This window comes from Colias philodice, chromosome 5, assembly GCF_061535455.1.
Source record: "Colias philodice isolate Cphi_HAF_F1 chromosome 5, ilColPhil1 Martin Lab GWU primary, whole genome shotgun sequence".
Lineage (NCBI taxonomy): Eukaryota > Metazoa > Arthropoda > Insecta > Lepidoptera > Pieridae > Colias > Colias philodice.
Genome location: NC_143090.1, coordinates 424,301 through 446,855, shown reverse-complemented (window position 1 = coordinate 446,855; position 22,555 = coordinate 424,301). Strand labels below are relative to the sequence as shown.

At 39.3% G+C, this 22,555-nt stretch overlaps 2 protein-coding genes across 2 annotated transcripts in view; both read left to right on the top strand.

Moving 5' to 3' along the window:
• The window catches only part of Mekk1 (mitogen-activated protein kinase kinase kinase 4), a 45,683-nt gene that overhangs the window by 4,017 nt on the left and 19,111 nt on the right, over nt 1-22,555 (top strand). Inside the window, exons 2-25 of the mRNA XM_089695363.1 lie at nt 1,634-1,771; nt 4,729-4,814; nt 5,089-5,222; nt 5,706-5,879; nt 6,731-6,891; nt 7,083-7,204; nt 8,290-8,474; nt 9,082-9,218; nt 9,601-9,935; nt 10,278-10,434; nt 11,658-11,772; nt 11,995-12,098; nt 13,352-13,511; nt 13,923-14,090; nt 14,637-14,773; nt 15,834-15,935; nt 16,227-16,368; nt 16,996-17,175; nt 17,641-17,805; nt 18,576-18,728; nt 19,062-19,264; nt 19,527-19,608; nt 20,166-20,291; nt 20,505-20,604. Coding sequence (XP_089551489.1) covers nt 1,634-1,771; nt 4,729-4,814; nt 5,089-5,222; nt 5,706-5,879; nt 6,731-6,891; nt 7,083-7,204; nt 8,290-8,474; nt 9,082-9,218; nt 9,601-9,935; nt 10,278-10,434; nt 11,658-11,772; nt 11,995-12,098; nt 13,352-13,511; nt 13,923-14,090; nt 14,637-14,773; nt 15,834-15,935; nt 16,227-16,368; nt 16,996-17,175; nt 17,641-17,805; nt 18,576-18,728; nt 19,062-19,264; nt 19,527-19,608; nt 20,166-20,291; nt 20,505-20,604 — 3,566 coding nt within the window. The remainder of the gene's footprint in view (nt 1-1,633; nt 1,772-4,728; nt 4,815-5,088; nt 5,223-5,705; nt 5,880-6,730; nt 6,892-7,082; nt 7,205-8,289; nt 8,475-9,081; nt 9,219-9,600; nt 9,936-10,277; nt 10,435-11,657; nt 11,773-11,994; nt 12,099-13,351; nt 13,512-13,922; nt 14,091-14,636; nt 14,774-15,833; nt 15,936-16,226; nt 16,369-16,995; nt 17,176-17,640; nt 17,806-18,575; nt 18,729-19,061; nt 19,265-19,526; nt 19,609-20,165; nt 20,292-20,504; nt 20,605-22,555) is intronic.
• On the top strand, nt 5,989-6,686 carry LOC149488189 (uncharacterized). The gene is made up of 2 exons (XM_089695274.1): nt 5,989-6,030; nt 6,072-6,686. The coding sequence occupies exons 1-2, from the start codon at nt 5,989-5,991 to the stop codon at nt 6,501-6,503; spliced, it is 474 nt and encodes a 157-aa protein (XP_089551400.1). The 3' UTR covers nt 6,504-6,686.

Sequence of the window (22,555 nt, the reverse complement as noted above, 5' to 3'; positions counted from 1 at the left end):
CCCCGAGGCCGTGGAAATCTTTGCATGATTTCCCCACTAAAAAAAAGGCCTAGTTATTATTTATTGCAAGTTGCAACATAAGTAATAAATAAAATATGTATATACAAGATGTATTTAAGTGTCTGTGTGGAATATTGTGGTAATGTGGCATGTAAAGGAACACACCACACACCACCTTAGAAATCTGACGTAGCCGCAGACTGATTTGTATTGGTACGACAATATCTATGACATTTTTGGCCCGTTTGACGACTTACTGATAAAGTACCTGATATGATATTTAACACTTATGGATAAAGGTCAGAACTTAAAATTTCAGACCTACATTTGTCTTTTCACTGACGATACAACCTGTCCAGAACTAACGAAATCGTAAAATGTTATTGTTCTTTAATTAATTATTGAATGTTGCCGAAAATACACGATTAATTACTATCACGTACAATGATAGTCGTAATTCGTATTATTTATGTTACTAAAATGATGCTTTTGTTTGAATTAAGTACATCATCCTTTTTAAGCCCTCAAAAATATCGCCAAAAAAGAAGCTCCTAAAAATTATTTTTGCTTTATAAAGATACGTTGAGTTAAACCTTGATAAAATAGATATTTTAATTATTAGGTATTCAATGACACAGTTATTTAGAAAAAATATTCGAATAAATTACACCTATGTAAATTACATTTTCTCCAAGATAAGGTGTAAAATCCACAAAACCTTATTCGGACAAAGATGGCTAGATCAGATAATTTGACATGATTCTGAAAAAAAGGCAAGATGGAATCTTGATGGAATAGTTTATGGCGTGTAACTAATTGTTAATTAGGTTTGTAATCAAACTAGGTACCTAACTATAAAAAAATTTGTTTTTAAAATGTGCTATCAGCGAAGGACACATGCGTTTTGATTCTTAGAAATGTACAAGTTTTCCTTATTTACCTGAGTTTTGTGTGAATTTTTAATTAACATATTCACAAACTATATTTGCTAATTTAAAACAGCGTCTGCAACAGGTTTTCGTTCGACATTCTGACATGGTCGTCGAACTCTTATAACCTTTGTTCACTAGAACGACCGATTAGCATGTACGCATCATCTCAAAATTATTTAAATAACTAATTATTTGTACGATAATTGATAATTAAGGTTCATTCATCTCTAGTACAGGTGATTAGTTCCTAGAAGTGATATTATGCGTATTGCATATCGCTGTCTCTGTCTCGCAATCATATTTTTAGATTGAATCACAGTAATAGACTGAAACGTAAACATTTATCCATTCAATTGAGATTTTTAAGATTTTTTAGTAGAGATGAATTTAGAAATATATTTTTAGTATGTTCTGAAGTGATTTAAATTGTAAAGCTAAAGTTATCGGAACGTCCAGGCAAAGTCGCATCAAACTGCAGTTTATAGTTTTTATAAATGGTCAAACATACAAATAATAATAAGTTGTATAATGGTGTTATTCATCGTACAGTGTCTCAAAGAATGATAAAAAATATAAACTTCTGGAATAAATTAGCGACGGTTATTTAGAATTTCAGATTTCTAACTAGTTTTTATTTTCGAACCCCATTAATTAACAACATACATATTCAGAAAAAATAATATGATTCCCATGACTTCCAGTGATAGTCAGGATGTAGTGATGCGTCATCCGCGGCGCTCGTCCCGCTTCCTCCTGCAAGAGAGCGGGGACGGCTCTGAGGCAGACCTGCTGGGGACCACTCCACCGAGGGCCAGGATACGAGACAAGGAGAAACGGAGGTCTGTGAATAATACTTCAATATTTATTTATTTAACTAGACTTCGCTTAGCGCTTTTGAATCGTCAAAATAAGGAATAATTTACCAATTTACCACCGGTTTGGAAAGTATGTGGAGGAAGGTGGAATTCCTCCACCGAAAAAGGGAGGATCCTCGACCAGTCTACTCGACTGGCCGGCCGTTAAGGCCCCGATGGATGATGTCGGAAAGTTTTATATATGCTCTGTAGCGAAAACATTTCGCTTGCGCGATTCAGGGCGACATGTCGCTACAAGTAGTTTTTACTGAGTCGGCAATAAACTCTGTTTTGATCATCATTCTTATTATCAAATTAAGGCAAAATCAACCTCACAGCTTTTATCCATTTATAAAATCTTATCTTAGTGAACGTCGCTTTCAAATTCTGGAAAGTGGAAAAACATCAAACATCTACAACATCAGAGCAGGTGTGCCACAGGGTTCAGTGCTGTTGATGTTTTTCCACTTTCCAGAATTTGAAAGCGACGTTCACTAAGATAAGATTTTATAAATGGATAAAAGCTGTGAGGTTGATTTTTTTCTTTACTTTACACACTTTTTACAGCTGACTTACCGCTTACTGAAAACGTTACTACAGCAACATTCGCTGATGACACAGCAATACTAGCAAGTAGTAAGGATCCGGCAATTGCATCAGAAAATTTACAAAAAGGTCTCAACGCGGTCACGAACTGGATGGAGAGGTGGAAAATTAAACCGAGCCCCTCAAAATCGGTACACGTCACCTTTACGCTTCGAAAAGATGATTGCCCGCCTGTCAAGCTTAAAGATACTACACTACCACACACTGACAGAGTCCGCTACCTCGGGCTACATTTGGATCGACGTTTGACTTGGAACCACCACATCAAAGCAAAAAGAGAAGAAATAAACATTCGCTACCGCAGCTTGTACTGGATACTGCGCCGGAAAAGTCGCCTGTCTCTGGACAACAAACTACTGATATATAAAAGTGTAACTAAACCTATATGGACATACGGCATTCAACTATGGGGTAGTGCCAGTAATTCATCTATCTCGTTACTGCAACGACAGCAAAATACTATACTGCGAACTCTCAGCAATGCCCCCTGGTTTGCTACTAATGCTGAAATTCATAGCCACACGAACATATGTTCCATAAAATGTGAAATTAATACGCATATAAAATCTTATGTTGCCAGACTGGAGAAACATCCTAACAAACTAGCTAGCCAACTGATAAAAAAGTCCTACCACAATCGTCTTAAAAGAAAAGATACAATCTAACTTTATTACTTGAAGAGCAGTTGTCCTCACTGGAGGGCTCGCTCTACATGCCAAACTTTGCCTGACAACACATCCGCTTATAGCGAAAACCGCTGATTGCAGATGAAATGAGGAAAAAAAAATTCTTATTATCTTTCTTATATTACAAATTTCTTTCTTTTACGTCGAAACGGAACCATTTCATTGTATGACTTTCCACGGTGGTCCCCCAGCTCTAGGTCTACGGGTAATATTTCCCACGGGTAATACGCCATATAATTAAGTTTTACATGAATAGTGGTATAGGCTAATTTTTATCACCGTGAAACATTTTATTTTCATGCAAAATAATTTAACAAGACGGGGAAGGTCGACAGCAAGTTTATGCAAATGCCTCTACAGCTGGTATAGAGGACAATACTGTCGTGTTAGATTCAGCCCACATTCTAGGATCTCTAAAAACAGTAGGTATTATTTTCAGTATGGAAAAAATAGCTTTAATATGGGTCGTCTAGTGTCAACACTTTCCCACACTGGGAATAATCCATACTAATATTATAAATGCGAAAGTAACTCTGTCTGTCTGTCTGTTACTCAATCACGCCTAAACTACTGAACCAATTTTCATGAAATTTGGTATGGAGATATTTTGATACCCGAGAAAGGACATAGGCTACTTTTTATCCCGGGAAAATGACGCAATCCCGGAAATCCCACGGGTACGGGAACTATGCGGGTTTTTCTTTGACTACGCGGGTGAAGCCGCGGGCGGAAACCTAGTACTGTTATAAAACATCATCAACCCCCTCAATCGCATTTGTTAATAGATACAGACATATTTGAAAAGCGCAACAAAATTATCCTATCACACGAATTATTCATTCCCACCATGCCAAAGATTAGATTCTATACATACTAAACCCACACATTGAAGCGCAATCATATCTCATTATCAGGTATTATCGCGCCATAACACTCGACATTAATCCTATCTGTACATTCATTCATTTTTGGAATACCTACTAATACACGTCAATTGTACAAAATACTGAATTAAATCAGTATATGTATGAATCAGCGATCAGGGATTATAGGACAGAGATCGGTTATGTCCCTCTGACTCAACGGTAGAACAATTCAAACACATATATATACAATAGTTTTAAAAGTACAGCAGTATAAAAATGTTAATGTTATTCTATTTTTAATCGTGGGATTCCCTAACAAAGGATACATGCTATTTATATCGTGCCAGAATTATGGCCATTACGGAAAATTTCACCGGTGACTGGCCAACTACGCAATCTCTATTTTATCAAGTCTATAGTCTGCCGATCCTGAATTTTTGGAAAACACTATGTTATTTTCATCGACTGATTACTGCGATAATCTAAAATGCTATTATTTTTTAATTATGTACATCTATAGAGGTAAAGTCGACTCAGGCCAATTATATCTCTGAAATCAGGCAAAGCAGCAATCAGGCAAAAGATCTGGTTGGTCGCCTGATATGGTAAACGCTACCACCGCCCTGAATTAATATTCAGTCATACGTTAATACGTAGAATTTACTGCTATTTCACGCGGATATTCTGTGTGGGTATGGTACCCGTTGCGAGCTAGCCCAAGTCATTTTAAAGCTTGTTCGACATCCCCGCTATAAATATATTGACCCAATGTTATTATTTTCAGAAATATGATGGACTTTAGTCCGTGCTATGAACGGTCATCTATCAATGAGAAAGAACCCGTTCCAGCATTTCAGCCCACACCACCTGGTAAGTATTAAATTAGAATAAGATAACAAAATGAATATAAAACTAACATGACTTAAAATAAAATATAATCATTCGTCATGTGCATTGTGCATGTCTGTCTGTCTGCTCGCAATAAACTCAAAAATAATAATAATTAATAATAAAACAATTCCTATTTTCATTCTGTTTTCACCATGTTTTCACCAATTGATGGAGCAGTTCTCGAGAAATTTTTTAGTTTTAGTCATATTGATGAACGAAAAACGTGTAAAATGTTATAAACTGATTATTTCAGAACGGTTAAAAAAGCGCGCGAGCCTCAAGCTAGTCAGGTCCAAGGAGAGGGACTGGAAACAGGAGTTTGGGCAGAGGGAGCCGAAAGCTGACTCCCTTCCCTCTCCCGGGCCCGTGCCGGCGGTGCCGACGTTGGTAAGTTTTATAGTAACATTTTTTCTCTTACTATAAGCTTGTAATTTTACATGTATAATAAAAGAGCGTGTGTGCCAAGCACACATATATGAAACTTCTTTGTGCAAGATTCAAAGATACCAAAGTCGTCGCCTTACTCCATGACATACCGTCACATGACATGAATTGAAATTTTACCCTCAACGCGCCTAAAGAATTTTTACTTCAAAAAACTTAAAATTCCCGTGTCTCTTCTTTTTTTTAGTGTATAAAGCAGCATTTCATGTACCTGTTTTTCGAGAATCATTACCAATCCTAGAACTAATACCTATATCATGTGTTTGTACAACAGAATAATTTCATTATCTTTTTTATTAATTAGTAGGTATTGTGCTACTTTATCTATGTTGCCTTTTATGTGTTTTATGACCTGCATGTTCTGTGTGTGCTGTCCCAAATAAATTGTCGCAAAATCTGTCTTCTCGTCTTCTTTCACTCCGGAAGGTGGAGTCCTGCAACCGCTTCATGTCGCTGACGTCACGGCTCAAGTGCAGGCCGACTGAGGAGCTGGTGCTCGAGCGACCTGATGAGGAACTGCCTCCGAGCAGAGTGAACTTCCACAATACGTTCAGTATGCTCATCAATATGGGCAACATTGAGAAGGGCTGCAGGCGGACAGTGAGTACGCGTTGTTTTCATATATTTTGCTTGAAGTGTAGATAATTTAGTAATGTAGAAGGATGTTAGGTGTTTAAAAATGGTGAAAATATGTAAAATGAAAATGAAGATGGAGATGGAAATGGAAATGAAAACGAGAGTGAGGATGAGAGTGAGAGTAAGGATGAGAGTGAGAGTGAGGATGAGAGTCAGCGTGAGGATGAGGATGAGAGTGAGCGTGAGGATGAAAGTGAGGGTGAGGATGAGAGTGAGAGTAAGGATGAGAGAGAGCGTGAGGATGAGAGTGAGAGTGAGGAGGAGAGTGAGCGTGAGGATGAGAGTGAGGATGAGAGTGAGCGTGAGGATGAGAGTGAGAGTAAGGATGAGAGTGAGAGTGAGGAGGAGAGTGAGGATGAGAGTGAGAGTGAGCGTGAGGATGAGAGTGAGCGTGAGGATGAGAGTGAGAGTGAGCGTGATGATGAGAGTGAGAGTAAGGATGAGAGTGAGGATGAGAGTGAGCTTGAGGATGAGAGTGAGAGTAAGGCTGAGAGTGAGGATGAGAGTGAGAGTGAGGATGAGAGTGAGCGTGAGGATGAGAGTGAGAGTGAGGATGAGAATGAAAATATGAAAAGTTGTTTTCTGTGAAAACCAGTATCCTCGTAGCCGAACCCGTGAGATACGGGATAGGGAGATGGTTGATGATGATGCAAGAAATGCAAAACAGCACGGTGTCAAAAAATGACTACGGAACCCTACTTTAGGCGTGGTCGGACACGCACTCGGCCGGTTTTTTCTTATTTAGTATATTTCATGACACCATATTATTTCCTTAGAAAAAATCTGTAAAATTTTAATTTCTATTTACAATTCAGATAAGTAGAGAAGAAAAAGTATGGCAGAACGAATTGAAGGATCTCATCTGGCTGGAAATCCAGGCCAAAATAGCAGGCCGAAGTCTGGCGCAGCAGGACGCATTCTTGTGTGCACAGAGGAATGTCATTCCTAATATTGTGCGGGATATACTAGAATATAAGTGAGTATAAATACATTTTTTGAAGTGAAACTTCTTTAGGCGTTGAGAGTAAAATTTCAAGGTCGTGTCATGGCAATGCCATCCGTCATGGAGTAAGGTAAATTTTGGTATCTTTGAATCTTGCCAAAGATGTTTCACTTCTGACACGTGTGCTGGGCAAACACGATCTTCATTCTTAAATTGTTTTCCAGATTTATTAGTCACCGTCCGTGCTGCAGATCGAGTGGCCAATTACAGACCACTCTAGAGTGTTCGAACGAAGATCTCTCCTTGGAGTATACGGATGAAACTCAGTTGAAACTGGGTGGTGATGGTGAGTGATGGTGTACTCATATAGAAAACAAAACTAAACTTAAAATTAAAAATAAATTTAAATTCTATTGGATAAATTATTTTTATACTATACAGGGTGTCCCGCATGTGGTGTAATATGCTCAATGGATTTTTAGTTTTGAATATTACTGATTACGTATAAAATACTTGAACAACAAAACGACACATAAAATGATGCTATTTTTTTTTCTGAAACTGTGCGTTGACAACCCTACCTTCGCGCAGGCGGTAGATTCCGATACGAAAATGTGGGCATTGTGTCTATGAAAACCTAATCATAAGGTCACGTTCTGAAATTCTTTAAAAGTAACAGACAATACACGTATACTTTCAGTACATTTAGTGAGAAAATGAAATTTTTTCATACATGATCATATAATTAATCGAATAATTAATCAACACAAAAATATTGCTTCATGATCTCCTAAATTCTTTCTTTCTTCTAAATAGTCATGAAAATTTTACAAATACACACTTAAAAGAAATATAAATGAATGATCTAATTTTCCTATATTTTGATGTGCTTTGTGTTTACGCTTGTGTTTTATTTTGTATTTTGGAAGAAAAACGCACATTCAGTGTTATTGCATGGGTGTGTTTCATTACCTGTTTAAGAGAACGCGTCTGAACGTAAACGCGTGTGATGGCGAAGTTCGGCTCGTCGTCAGGGGTGTACATACAGAGTTGACGAATTTATAATTTGTAAAAATCCATCGTTATGAGTAATTTTTACGTAATCTGTGTGTGAAAAACTATATGTTCTTTTTATCTTTTTACACTAAATTTGTAACACCCTGTATACAATGTACCTAAACATGCACATCACACCTCGATTTTGTCAGTGTAAACGTGTTGCAGTTAAACTTATGTTCCTGTCAAAAAACAGACGTTGACTTACAGATTTAGTTAATTTAAACCGCCCTTTTATATTTTTTATGTCTCCCTATGGAAGTGTGTATCTAATATCTATCATCTATAGTTCAAAGCGTATTGTACAGTGTTTTATGAAGCAAATAAACGATTTTTATTATTTTTTTAAATTATTATAATATGTATGTGTAGCAGAATACCAAACAGGATGTCTCAACATCGAGTGCACAGTGTGCTCAGAAGCGATAGGGTCTGCGATGCGCGACGTGTGCGCGCTGCTGGACGCGTTCGACGCGGCGACCGCGCTGTACCCGTCCACGCTGGCCGCCGCGTGCGACCACCCGGCGCTCGCGCAGCCGAAGCTGGCACACCGGCTCAGGGTGATCATGCGTTTTATATAAATATTAATTAAATAATAAATATTTTCACACACGGCACGATCTGATCCCATACTAAGCTTTCGCTCTTGTCATGGAAACCAGATGGCTGATAAACATACATATATAATTTTAAATAAATACTCACATAGATAATTAACACACAGACACAGAGCAAACATCTATGTTCATCACACAAATATTTTCCCCGGGTGGGAATCGAACCCACGACCAGTGGCTTTGAAGGCAGGGTCACTACCAACCAGCCCGTCAGTTTTATCTAATTTCACCCGCGTGGCTCCGCTCCTGTTGGCTTTAGCGTGATGATATATAGCCTATAGCCTTCCTCGATGAATGGGCTGTCTAACATTGAAAGAATTTTTTAAATCGGACGAGTAGTTCCTGAGATTAGCGCGTTCAAACAAACAAACATTTATATCAAAAAACAATTAACTCTTGTTAAATATATAAAAAATGTGAATTTTAAAATGTACATTTTCCAACATTCTTTATTTCTGTAATGGTACTGGTAAACTGTAATGGTAGGAATGGTTTTATATAATAAATAAATAAATAAATTTCTTTTCTTATGTATCATATTAATCTCCAGGCGATGTGTCTCTGGTACAACACGGCTCTACACCTGCGTCTCAAGATCCTGTCCGTGCGGCGAATGTTGCACACCGTGCGGATGAAAAACCGTCGACGGAATATGCAGCATAAGACGTCTGTGGACTCGACTAGTAGGTGAGTTTCGGGTATTGGTGTAGTGGAAAAAAACAACTTTATTTGGTTGCAATAAGGTTTATTTTTAAATGATGAGCGACAGAGATTTGTAGAGCGGCGTCGTTGACGCAAATATTGCAAAGATTACGAGAAATCTTCAATACTACATTTCATAAATACTGGTTGTTTGAATGTATAAACGCGAACGTAATTTTCAGTCAAATAGTCATAAAATGTTATCATGTTTTTCCAACTATAACGAAGACTTTTTTTAAAAGCGATCTTTAAAGTTATACATACAAAAATATCCCTCATATCTCTTACAAGACTGTCTGCAAACATATCAATTTAAGCAATAATACATTGATAAGAAAACATTCTAAGTTAAATGTCATTCCTTCAGCAAATCATCAGACACGCCGCGCCCCTGCACAGTACGCTTTAACGTCAGTTGCAACCCTAGCGACTCGAACAACTCGAGTAACAGCGACACGAGCGCACAGTCTGATAACACGGATGATAAGAAAGATTCCGGTATCGAAGATCACGCCCCTCAAGACACGCCCAAAAGTGACAAAACTCCCGTAGAACAAAGTGGTGAAGATAAGGAAACTAAAGACAGTGTAGATGATGGTGATAAGATTGGTGATGAACAAACTAGTGATGATAAGAGAGACGATGGAGCTGATGAATCTCTGGATAAGGAGAAATCGGTGGACAGCGGATATAGTAGATCTGGTGAGTGCACAGTGGTTTCTTATTTTTTTTATTCACTTTAAATTGTAAGTGATCTCAAATGTAACAAATTTACATAGCACTTTTGAGTCGACATAATAAACGTAGAATTTATTTACCGCAGTTCTTTCAATTTGAAAAAAATTGTTCTGTTTCTTTTAGTTGTATTCGTTTATTTAGATGTACAAAGTATTATATACCACATATCACAGTTGCCACACATTATACCGCACATTACAGATGCCACAGACGATATCTCACATCACAGATGCTACACACGATATCTCACATCATAGATGCCACACACGATACCATATGAGAAGTTTTAGGAATGTAAACTTTCAGATTACACAGCCAGTAGCGGCAGTGTGACCCCCGAGGTGGTGGTGTCGGACGGCATGGAGCCGATAGAGCAGCAGTGTGCTGGTGCCCTGCGGCTCGGCGCGCTGCACGACCTCACGCAGCTGCGCCTGCTCGCGCGCACGCAGGTGTCCGCCTACAGGTGAGCGGGGGGAGGGATAGAGCAGCAGTGTGCTGGTGCCCTGCGGCTCGGCGCGCTGCACGACCTCACGCAGCTGCGCCTGCTCGCGCGCACGCAGGTGTCCGCCTACAGGTGAGCGGGGGGAGGGATAGAGCAGCAGTGTGCTGGTGCCCTGCGGCTCGGCGCGCTGCACGACCTCACGCAGCTGCGCCTGCTCGCGCGCACGCAGGTGTCCGCCTACAGGTGAGCGGGGGGAGGGATAGAGCAGCAGTGTGCTGGTGCCCTGCGGCTCGGCGCGCTGCACGACCTCACGCAGCTGCGCCTGCTCGCGCGCACGCAGGTGTCCGCCTACAGGTGAGCGGGGGGAGGGATAGAGCAGCAGTGTGCTGGTGCCCTGCGGCTCGGCGCGCTGCACGACCTCACGCAGCTGCGCCTGCTCGCGCGCACGCAGGTGTCCGCCTACAGGTGAGCGGGGGGAGGGATAGAGCAGCAGTGTGCTGGTGCCCTGCGGCTCGGCGCGCTGCACGACCTCACGCAGCTGCGCCTGCTCGCGCGCACGCAGGTGTCCGCCTACAGGTGAGCGGGGGGAGGGATAGAGCAGCAGTGTGCTGGTGCCCTGCGGCTCGGCGCGCTGCACGACCTCACGCAGCTGCGCCTGCTCGCGCGCACGCAGGTGTCCGCCTACAGGTGAGCGGGGGGAGGGATAGAGCAGCAGTGTGCTGGTGCCCTGCGGCTCGGCGCGCTGCACGACCTCACGCAGCTGCGCCTGCTCGCGCGCACGCAGGTGTCCGCCTACAGGTGAGCGGGGGGGGATAAGGTTCCTAAAATTGCAGTAAAAAAATATTCTTATATGTCTATGTTGCATAAGTGCCACACCAGACACTATTGTATTATTGGACCAAATTAAATAAAAAAAAAGACGGGTTGCACTCCGGGAGTGCTGGCAGAAGTGAAAACTTGATTATTAACGTTCAGCATGTTTGATATTTTGGAATGGTATCCGTCCTACGCATGGAATATAAGGGCTAAAAAAAAAATCCGTCTTACGCTTTATCGATCAGGTCACGTGTCCTGACGCGAGTTTAAGATTTTATACCCATTACAGAAAAAGTGCTCAACGCCGCTAAAGAAGTTTTCACTTCAAAAAAAAATACTGTCAACACCATCAGTAAAGACCAAAATATGTATACGATTATGGAAAATGTATAACAATGTTTTAAAATAATTATTATATCATTCGTCAGAGACTATCATCGTGAGATCCTGAAGACGGCCGGCGTGCGGCGTTGCATGATGTTCATGAACAAGATCTGCAGCACGCTGCTGCAAAAGGTCTACCTCACGCTGCAGGAGCCGACGGTAAATATTCTTAAACTATTTTGACTTTAGGTACCATTAAATAAAAATTTAAAAAAATGTATTTTTTTAAATAAGTGCTCGATATATTTCTCAACCATAAATGTATATTTTTATAGCATGTACGAATTGCAAAACATTTTTCTTACCAATATATTTTGAGAATAGTTATACCTACAATATGAATAGCCAATGTTTTTTTTTGTTTCAATTAACACATAACAGGAAGATACTTTCGCGGATGAAGAAGTAGAAGTCGAACATCGGGATGGAGACCAAAATAACAAAGAAAATGGACACAGTGTGAAAAACATGAACGAATTGAGAAGGTGAGCTAATGATTACTTAGCGTAAATTGTTTTTTTGAAGTGAAACTTTGGGCGCGTTTAGAGTAAAATTTCAAGGTAATATACCGTCACGTCATGGAGTCAGGCGACGATTTTGGTACCTATGAATCTTGCCAAAGAATTTTCACTTCTTAGAGCGTAAACGCACTATGCGGGTAGCCGTCCGGCTGACCGCAATCACAATTATGTACGTAATATGAAGATACTTTAGCATTACAAAACGATATCAACAGCATTACATTATGGTGCGCAAAAAATAACATGTTCCTTAACGTATCTAAGTGTTATCATATAAAATTCACAAGGAAACGTAATCCACTTCATGTAACTTACTCTATTGATAACATTCCAATCGGTGAAGTCACGAACATTCGCGATCTCGGTGTTGTGGTGGACACAAAAGTCGACTTTCGCGAGCACATAGACTCGTTAGCAACAAGGGCCGCACGCCTTTCTGGATTCATCATTAGACAGAGCAAATTCTTTAATGACTCTGAAGTACCAGTATTGCTTTTTAATTGCTACGTACGATCTCTCCTCGAATACTGTAGCCCTGTGTGGAATCCTACTTATGCCGTACACATACAGCGGTTGGAACGGATACAGAAACAATTCCTGTACCACCTAACTTTCACTCACAATCTTTGCCGTAACCTAACGTCTTATTCTTCTAGACTTATGCACTTTAAAATGAAATCGCTTGAAAGCAGACGGACCCTTTCTGATATCGTGTTTCTATACAAAATTATAAATGGTAAAATAGATAATTCTCAATTATTAGGAAAAATTAGCATACATGTACCAAGGCCATTCAGCCGTCCCACTAACATGAAAACGTTTAGTCTTCCCTTTTGTCGTACAAACTACGCTCAACACTCGTCATTGCACCGCATGTGTTCAGCTTATAACGAAAAAGTATGTAATAACGTCGATATATTTAGCGCATCCCTAAATTCATTTAAAAAATTAGTTTCCAAAATTGCATAAATATTGTATTTAAATTGATCCATAATGTTATTTTTCTAAATTATGTTAATATTGTAATAATGTAAATATGTCGCGTATGTTCGCGTACTTATTATTGCAGGCTGTGTTCACCTCTAGAAGGTCTAGCACCTATTACTTGTGATGTATCATAGAATAACCATATCTATCTTTGTAGTGCTATGTCCAGTTTGGTGGACCTTAAAAAAAAAAAAAATATACACGTTAAATTTTGTTTTTTTTTTTTGTAGATTTGGATGTTGGTGTCCAGAAAACTTATCAATGCGTCTCCCCTCCTACCGAAATCACTTTCTCCTACTGAATTGTATTTGTATGGAAGCCTTGCACGACTATCTCTCGCTAAGGATAGACATGAGGCCGGATCAGCCATCATGTTTGACTATTAAACAGGTAATAAAACTGATTTTTTCTCTATCTTGTGTTTAGTTTGTTGATTGGCTTGAAGGACCAATGTTTATGCCTTGCGTTTTCTTATCAAATTGTATAGAAATTTATAGTATACTGTTTTTTTTGTGGTTGCTTAAAAAGTTGACGCGTAACTAAAGACACGTTAAATATTAAAATATCCATCATTACTGGAAATAAAACATCAGTTCAAAATACTCCTTGTCAAGTTCTTATGAGATGATTAACTTTAATTTTTTTAATTACTTAGATTACTAAATACACATTCCTCTCATTACTTACTACTTGTCTCTCAAACTAAAACATTTATTTATTCAAGAAGACTTTGTTTAAAAGCGCTTTTGAATCGTCAATATACAGAAAAGTAATTACTACCCAAATTTATGTTTTTACCAGCTTATCCACGAGCTCCGTGAGGGTCTGGATATAGCGGCAGAAACTCGCGCGTCGTTCGCACGAAACGTGTGCGCAGCATTACGCGGTTGGCGCGTGGATCCCGGAGTACGGGCCGATCTGGTGCAGATATTGAAGACTTATGATGCCACTGTTGAGACTGCTACACAAGTGAGTGTGAATACACTACACTAAAATACACTTGGCACTACAATTACACTTACACTTTGATGTTATTGTTGATGCAGCCATTTGACGCATGTTTTCATATATTTTGTCGCGGACACTTCTGGGGCTAGTGGTCGCCACTGGCTACACGTGTGCCCAGCCTCTGTACAATATATTTATGAAAAAATGTGTCAAGAGATTGTCGCTGGCCACTTGTGACTGTAGACGATGACTTTTCGTCGACCCTTCATAATATTCAAATAAATTGTGATATGTGTAATTTAATAATAATTAGCCTGTTTGCGTCGACCCTTAATAGTGTTCAAATAAAATGTGATGTGTGTAATCTTCTTCTTCTCTATAATATAAAAATGAATCCCAAAATGTGTTGGTAAGCGCATAACTTGAGAACGGCTGAACCGATTTCGTTAATTCTTTTTTTATTATATTCCTTGAAGTACGAGGATGGTTCTTACGTAGAGAAAACGTAAATATGTACCACGGGCGAAGCCGGGGCGGACTGCTAGTTTAATAATAATAATCTTGCAGCAATACCTCTCGTACCTGAGCAAGATGTCGGCCACGGAGGCTCTGTCTCGCGGCGCTCTGTCCGCCGAGTGCGCGTTCGCGGCGCGCCTCGGGGCCCGCGCGCCCTCCGCCAAGGGGCTCGTGCCGCCCGCCTTCGCGTGAGTGTATACACTGCACTAGCAGACACTGACACTATACTAGCATCATACTAGCAATACAATGCACTACTCTAGCTCTGCACTAGCACTAAACTAGCACCACAGAATACATAATAGTAGCTAAACGCTACAGAACGGACACTCTCCGCCTCCCGCCAAAATTAAACACTTACCTCACCCCGCACGATCAGTCCAAAAATGGTCCACATTGTTCTGCAAGGACGATACGCAACGAAGATTGACAACATTAATCAAATTTACTTAAAAATAATTAATTATTTTGGATTGGTGATTATCGTTTTTCGTAGAAAATGGTTAGATTTTGTGCTGTTTACGGATGTATTTCATCAGAAAAACGCGAATTTTTTTTTACGCTAGTCACAAATGTGCCAACCATAAAGCGTGAACACACACATTTGCAGTCTCTACAGTGTGACTGTCAAAACGATAATTTTGTATGGAGTGTCCGGGGTGTGCTAGCACTATACTAGCACCTCACTGACACCACACTACGAGTGTACACTGCAAACACGTTATACTATTAACTAAACTGCACCAAAATATTTGTTTTGATAAAATATGATCTATTACCACAAACTTAAGGTAGCTTTTCCTTTATAAGCGGAAGCTAACGTTATACTAACTAGACTGTGCACCAAAATTTTTTGTTTTGATAAAATATGATCTATTACTATATACTTAAGGTCGCTTTTGCCTTATAAGCGAAACCTAACCAAAATCGGTCCAAATGAGAGGTCTCCCAAAACGAAATGGTCCTTGTCTAACGTTTTGACAACTCATTACTCAACCAATCACTGACGTTTATGAAGAAATGGTAGTTAGGGTGACTATGAATTTGGTTTGACTTTGCAATGATGCAAATAAAGCTTTTGAGATGACTCAAACATACACTTTTACGGTATAATATCCGTACACTGTCTATTTTATTTTTAAATACATTAAATTAAGTAGTGTATCATCAATATAATATGTACTGGATATTTACCCGTTCGCCTTTCAAGAAATTTTTCACATATAAGGAACTGGTTTTGTTTCGCAGGCAAATTGCTTGCAACCAACTCGATAGACTGCTAAAAGAATTCCAGGATCAGTTTGAAAATCTCAGTGAAGTTAAGGAGACCAATATAATAAATGATCCCAGGTAAACTAATTTATATTATGTTTTAACCCCGATATCTTATAATAACTAATAGAAAAGGCTCTTTGTCTATTTGTTTTGGTTACTTTTCCAATTTAATCAAATGTAGTATTTTCATTCATTCATTCAATAAAGCGATTAATCAGATCATGTGCATGTTCAACCAGCCATTTTATCAACAGCCTAGGCTCTTTATTAAACGCCGTCTTATAAATAAATGAAGGTAGGACTTTTGGTGTCTTGTCGTCGAATGTCCTGAAATAAAAAAATAATTTATTTATTTAATCCCGCCAGGTACATAATATACCTAGTGTGTCGTGAAGCCCAGAACATCTACTCGTCGTCCCGAGAGGCGTCGTTACAAGCGGCGCAGTGGGCGAGAGTACTAGCGTGTCGACTGCCGAAAATGTATAATAAGAATAAGGCCAAGATTTTTGTGAGTATCATATGTTGTGGTTTGAGTGTGTGTATTTTTGTGTGATACACACACTCAAACCTTGGTGCATGTGTAACTGATATGTCAGACTATTGCATAGCGTGCCAAAGGACACATACCTTCATATATAAAGTTAGTTGAGGAGAAGTCTTTACACAAAAAAATATGTTTAAAATGTTTGTTGAAGTGAAAACTTCTTTAGCGGCGTTGGGTATAAAATCTTAAACTCGCGTTAGGACACGTGGCCTGATCGAAAAAGCGTAAGACGGACTTTTTTTTTAGCTTTTATATTCCATGCGTAAGACGGATACCATTCCAAAATATCAAACATGCTGAACGTTAATAATCAAGTTTTCACTTCTGCCGGCACTCCCGGAGTGCAACCCGTCTTTTTTTTTTGTTGGAATTGACCTTTAGGCTTAAAATTTAATTAGAATTTTTTTATTAGATTCTATACATATATTTTGGTCTATAGACATCGGGATAACTAGATTGTCTCACATACCTATAACCTTTGATTGCCGAATTTTTGAGCTACATAATAATATTAATATTTTTTTTAAATACTCGGCCCATTTTATGGGCAAATTTGAATTCTGAGTTTGTAAACAATACCGTCACTTCCAGGACAGTCTAATGGCCCTCTGCAACTGCCTAGTGGAACAAACGAACGAGATACTCCGTCGCAGCAACCCACTAACCGCGCCCAACCAGCCGACCCCACCCCCAGTCCCACCGGAAGCAAGGGAAAGCTTGGGAGCACGTGTAAGAGAGCTGCTGCTGCAAATGTTCAAGCTCGGCTTCGAGGTGAGAAGTATGTTCTGGAACGTTCTGGAATGTTCTGGAAAGTTCGAGAATGATCGGGAATGTAACTGACTGTAAGGGACTGTATGGGGAGTAGAGAGAGGTTGGATGGGGTGGGAAAGTTGACAGCTGTTTAGTCAAGTATTTTTATAGTGTAAATGGTGGTTTAAATTTTAATATACATAGTTAAATATGTATTCGACTGTATTATGATAATACAATATATTAATTTTATAGAGTTATAAAACATAAGAATTAGAACTGAGCTTTGAATTAAAATAGATTTCTATAACCTTGTGAATAATATCCACTAACTGCTATACCTATTGAAGCATGGAATAACTATAAATTTAAAACTTAATACTTTGCATGATTTAATTTAAAAATCCAATAAGTTGCACACGCAAGTCGCATGTCGCATACGCACACTGCGCACGCGCACGCACACACGCACGCACATTTCCGTAGATGCACACGGAGATGCACAAGTTCGTGCACGGCCCGTACAAGCACGAGCGCGAGCTGCAGGCCCGGAGGCTTCGCCCCGCGTCGCTGCAGCCCCTGGCGCCTCCGCCCGTGGAGCGGAGACGCCGCCCCGAGACTATACTCATACATCAGTCGATTAATCCGATGGTATTGATGTGCTTGTGTTGTTGTTTTTGGTGTCGATGGTCTATGGTGTGCTTTTGTGATCGTGTTGTCTTGTGTTTGGTACGGGGTCTAAAATATTTTATGTTTGTCTATTCGTATACATCTTTGATCATATACATATACGTATTTTGTTCAGTGAACAGTGTTGAGTTTGTTTTGAACAAAGTCGTTCTTCAAGTTCTTGGTTGAAAGGTCCATTCACATCATTACGTCTTCATGACGCATTATAAGGTTCCCTTCATAGTCAAATGTTATATTGAATTTGTTTTTTCGGTTTACACTTTTCATGTTTCGGTTTTCTTTTCATGTTTGGTGTTGGGATGTGTGCTTGTTTAGTTTATTTTTTTCCTCAATAATGGAATCTTTGCATTTTGGTTGCATTAAATCTTAATACAATAATTCCTTCAATAATGTTCTCCAAGTGTCAAGTAAGTAAACACCAACATGCAAGATTTTTTAACGTACACAGTGCACGCATATATTGAAAACGCAATCGGTTTGTTCTCTACAACAGTGTTTATACGTGTTTTATCACTTTTTATCGCAGTCATCTGGTTGAATTTTCTATTAAATGGACGTCGAGTGACGTTTGTAAAATCATTGTTCGGCGTAATTATTCAATTGAATTACGTCAATCCATGAACGTGTTAGTCATTCAGTGACATAACAAATTTAACCAGATGAAGGCGACCAACATATATTGTACTACTCAATTTTTACCATGTTTTCGTCATTTTCTCAATCCTCCATAGATGCACAAGGAACTGCACGGTTTCGTGAACGACGCGGCAGTATCCCGTCCGCCGTGCCGGCCCGCGCACGCGTCGCCGCGCCGCATGCGAGTGTTGCGCTGCGACAGCATTGGGGAGGAGGTGGACAGCTCGGCGCTCGATGATGCGGGCTTGGTGAGTCAAGTGTTCATCACTTAATAGATGCACTAAAAACTATATGTTTAAAAAAATATGTATCGATCGTGTTCATTCGATTCACTTGTATTATCGTTATTGGTTATTTTGAAAAGAAAGTTATATATTTTTATTTAAGTAAAAATACTATTTAATTGTTTTACTTTCTTGTATTGTCTTTAGTGAATATAAGAAAAACAAATTTAAGTACCATTTTATACAATAGGTTCCCTACAACTAGGAATAACAATAATGTGTACAACATTTCACAGACTGTCTTGTAGAAATCGCGATTAAGGCACATTAAAAGAATTTATCACCCTATCTTTCTAGCCAAAGGACAGTCTAGAGTGGCTGCTAACCGGCGACTCTAGCCCACCAGAGAGCACAGAGCGAACAGAGCCGTCCGCAGAGCAGCCGAGTGCGGAAGAAACAGAGTGGGCCAAGCGGAGTGCGAGGGCTATAGTCGAGTTGGCGAAGGCCTGGATGGCGTTCGTGGTCGAGAGATGCGATAGGGGCAGGGGTTTGAGGCCCAGGTAAGGTATTTTTGGCGTATTAAAAAAGTGTCGTATGAAAAAGAGTAGGTTTTTTATTTATTAAATCTAGTTGTTACAAGTGGTGCATATTTATTGGCAGTGGTTTTAGAAGTTCTGTATTATAAATAATAATAAATAAATAAATAGATCTTTATTTCAGATACCAAAATCCATATTTATATAATTACAATTACAATACAGTACAGTACAATACAGTACAGTACAGTACAGTATTATGATGTGATTTTAAATTATTCCGCAGATGGGCGAGTCAAGGTCTAGAGTTCCTAATGTTAGCCTGTGATCCTTACAATACTAAACATTTGACTGATGAGGAATTTGAGGTAAGATAAAAGATTAAAAAAGTATATACAAAAATACCAAGCGTAGAGTGAACAGGTACCTTCTAGGGAAGCGCGTTCCATCTTAGACCACATCTCAGCTTAACATCAGGCGAGATTGAGTTCAAGCGCTTCCCTATTACCAATAAAAAAAAAAAAAACCATCAGAGTGAAATAAGAGTAACTTTTGCAAATTTATAAATTGAAGTACTGGAATACGATCATAACTGCTTAAAATAGGTATATCAGTAATATAATCTTATATATAAAATTCTCGTGTCACAATGTTAGTCTGCATACTCCTCCGAAACGGGTGGACCGATTCTCATGAAATTTTCTGTGCATATCGGGTAAGTCTGAGAATCGGCCAATATCTATTTTTCATATGTACCACGGGCGAAGCCGGGGCGGACCGCTAGTTATATATAAAATTATTATTTCGTTCTGTATTTGCATATTACAATAAGTTTACAATAATACTATTTCCTAATTATATTCCAAGTATTAAATAATTATTATTTCTTTCAATATGTATGCATTTATTAAAATAACAATTTCAGGCTCTAAAACAACAAATGGACGGTTGCATATCCCACGTGATTGGCTCCCGGCCGGCGCCGAGAACCGAACCCACATACTCGTCCTCCATGTCGCCCACACCGCACCGACATAGACTGAGATTGCACGTGAGGTTTTCTTTATAATTGCTTGACTTCATTAAAAAATATTTTCTGTAACGTTAATTTTTGTGTAGGCTTGCAAACGCATAGCTTCTTTAATAAATCGTTGTAAAAAAAAAAAAAATAATTTGTTGTTTAATATATTATTTGATATTTCAATAATCCTGTTACAAAAAAAAAAAAAACTTTAAATCTAATGATCATTAAAATACAATTTAGAGCCCAGTGCCAAATCCGAACACAATGAGCAAGGACTCCACTTCGTCGCCCCCCAGCGAGCAGGACACGCCGCCGGTCTTTAGTAGTCAAGATTCGATGGGTGAGTTCTTATAGCTCTATTAATTTGGTAATAATAATAATAATTTTTTGGGCGTAGGGATGTGACGACCCCATCGCCCACGGTTGGAATATCTATTGTCTACGTGACAATAGATATTCCACCCGTGCAATCAGTCAACCCGCAGGACACCTTGTGGCGGGGTGTCGGGGAGTAGCGACCCCGCGGGAACCGAGTGCTCCCGGGGGAGGCCCCTGTCTTCATCTCCGGCTCGCCTTCACCGGCCGGTCGGAGTGAAGCCTGACGAGGACAGGACCCCCACCTCTGGCTTGCCTTAACCGGCCGGCCAGAGTGGAGTCGCGAGAGCTTTTAGCTCGAAGGGTGGATGCGAAGCGTAAGTGGCGAGTGGGCACGTGATGCTGGACCCTCAGGGAGCGCGTGATCGTAGTTTAAAGTCCAGGGACGCCTCTCCACCCTTAGCTGCTCACAATATGTTGCCCCCTTGTCGCACTATTGCAGCGACTTATTTCGGGGGCCCATACAGTGAGAGGGCGAGTCACCACCTGCCAACAATTTTTTGCTATATCTTAGTAGAAAGGCAGGTGCCATAGTCTTCCATAGTCCTTAATTCCGGTCCATTAACATCCCATTCCATAGCCCAGTTTATTTTATTCCCTTATCTTGCAATAGTCCTACATCGGCCGCGGACTGCCTAGGGCTGTATCTCTATAGTGCAGTCATGGGCAGGCTGCGGCTGGTGTCCCACAACACATTAAAATTCTCGAAAGGGCCTCTGCGTGTTGGATCCGTGTCCCCACGTAAGCCTTCCAAAGATCCGGGTACCGTCCTTCTGGTGGTACCCGAGTATTATGGAACAGAGAAACATAATAATTTTATAATGACTTGAATTTCAGTTTATATGAATGCTATAATGATGTCGTCTATGTAATGATGTAAAACATGTTTCAGAATAAAATCTAAAATTTGCAGCTCTAGAATGAAAATAATGTATTATTAGACTATTATTAGATTCATTCTTCATTCAGCATATGAAAAGGCAAAGCTTTTTTGTGTATTAAATAATTGAGTAGCATTGAAGACACTATTACTATACACTGCTGAAATCCAATAGAATATTTCAATTCTTTGTTAGGTTTTATGAAGTACTACTTCGCAAGTTTTATTATATTAATTGACCGCGGCAAATACTAGCCTTTATAACTTTCGTTCCGCTGTGACATGAAATATACACAAACAAACACACTTTCGTATTTGTTAATCCATACTAATATTATAAATGCGAAAGTAACTCTGTCTGTCTGTCTGTTACTCAATCACGCCTTAACTACTGAACCAATTTGCATGAAATTTGGTATAGAGATATTTTGATACCCGAGAAAGGACATAGGCCACTTTTTATTGCGAAATATGTACAATAAATATTATGTAGTAGTTAATAATATCAAATCTTTTTTATTTCTTACTTTTCCGTTTTTGAAGTCGGTTGTTTTTAACGCAGTTATTTTTATTTAATACTTTTTAGTGTATTTTTGAACACGAATCAAACGAGCACAAACTCGATAAAGTTGAGTCAATATATTACTGAGTTCCTATGGCCACCTTCCGATTCCATCATCAAATCAGCTTCATGTCATGATAATGTTTCATCGCTATCAAATTTACATACGTATACAAAATTTCAGCTCAATCGGTTACCGGGAAGTGAATCAAAGTTACTTGCTACATATCAACTTAGTCATCGAGTACAGACAAAAATGCTCATAAAATAAAAACTACTGGGCCTATCCGAAAAAAAAATTTATGGGACCAATTCGACACCATCCCGCATCGAACAAAAAAAGAATCACGTAAATCGGTTCAGAAACCTTGGAGTAATCGGTGTACATACATAAAAAAATATACCGGCCGAATTAATAACCGCATAAAATCGCATGGAGAGCTTAATTTTCATTAAAGGCTCTAATCGCACGGA

Bases quoted from the DNA above. Each gene is read 5' to 3' on its own strand.
- LOC149488189 (XM_089695274.1), top strand. From the start codon at position 5,989: ATGGAGATGGAAATGGAAATGAAAACGAGAGTGAGGATGAGA. The intron at 6,031-6,071 runs GTGAGAGTAAGG...GATGAGAGTCAG, and splicing joins AAACGAGAGTGAGGATGAGA to CGTGAGGATGAGGATGAGAG.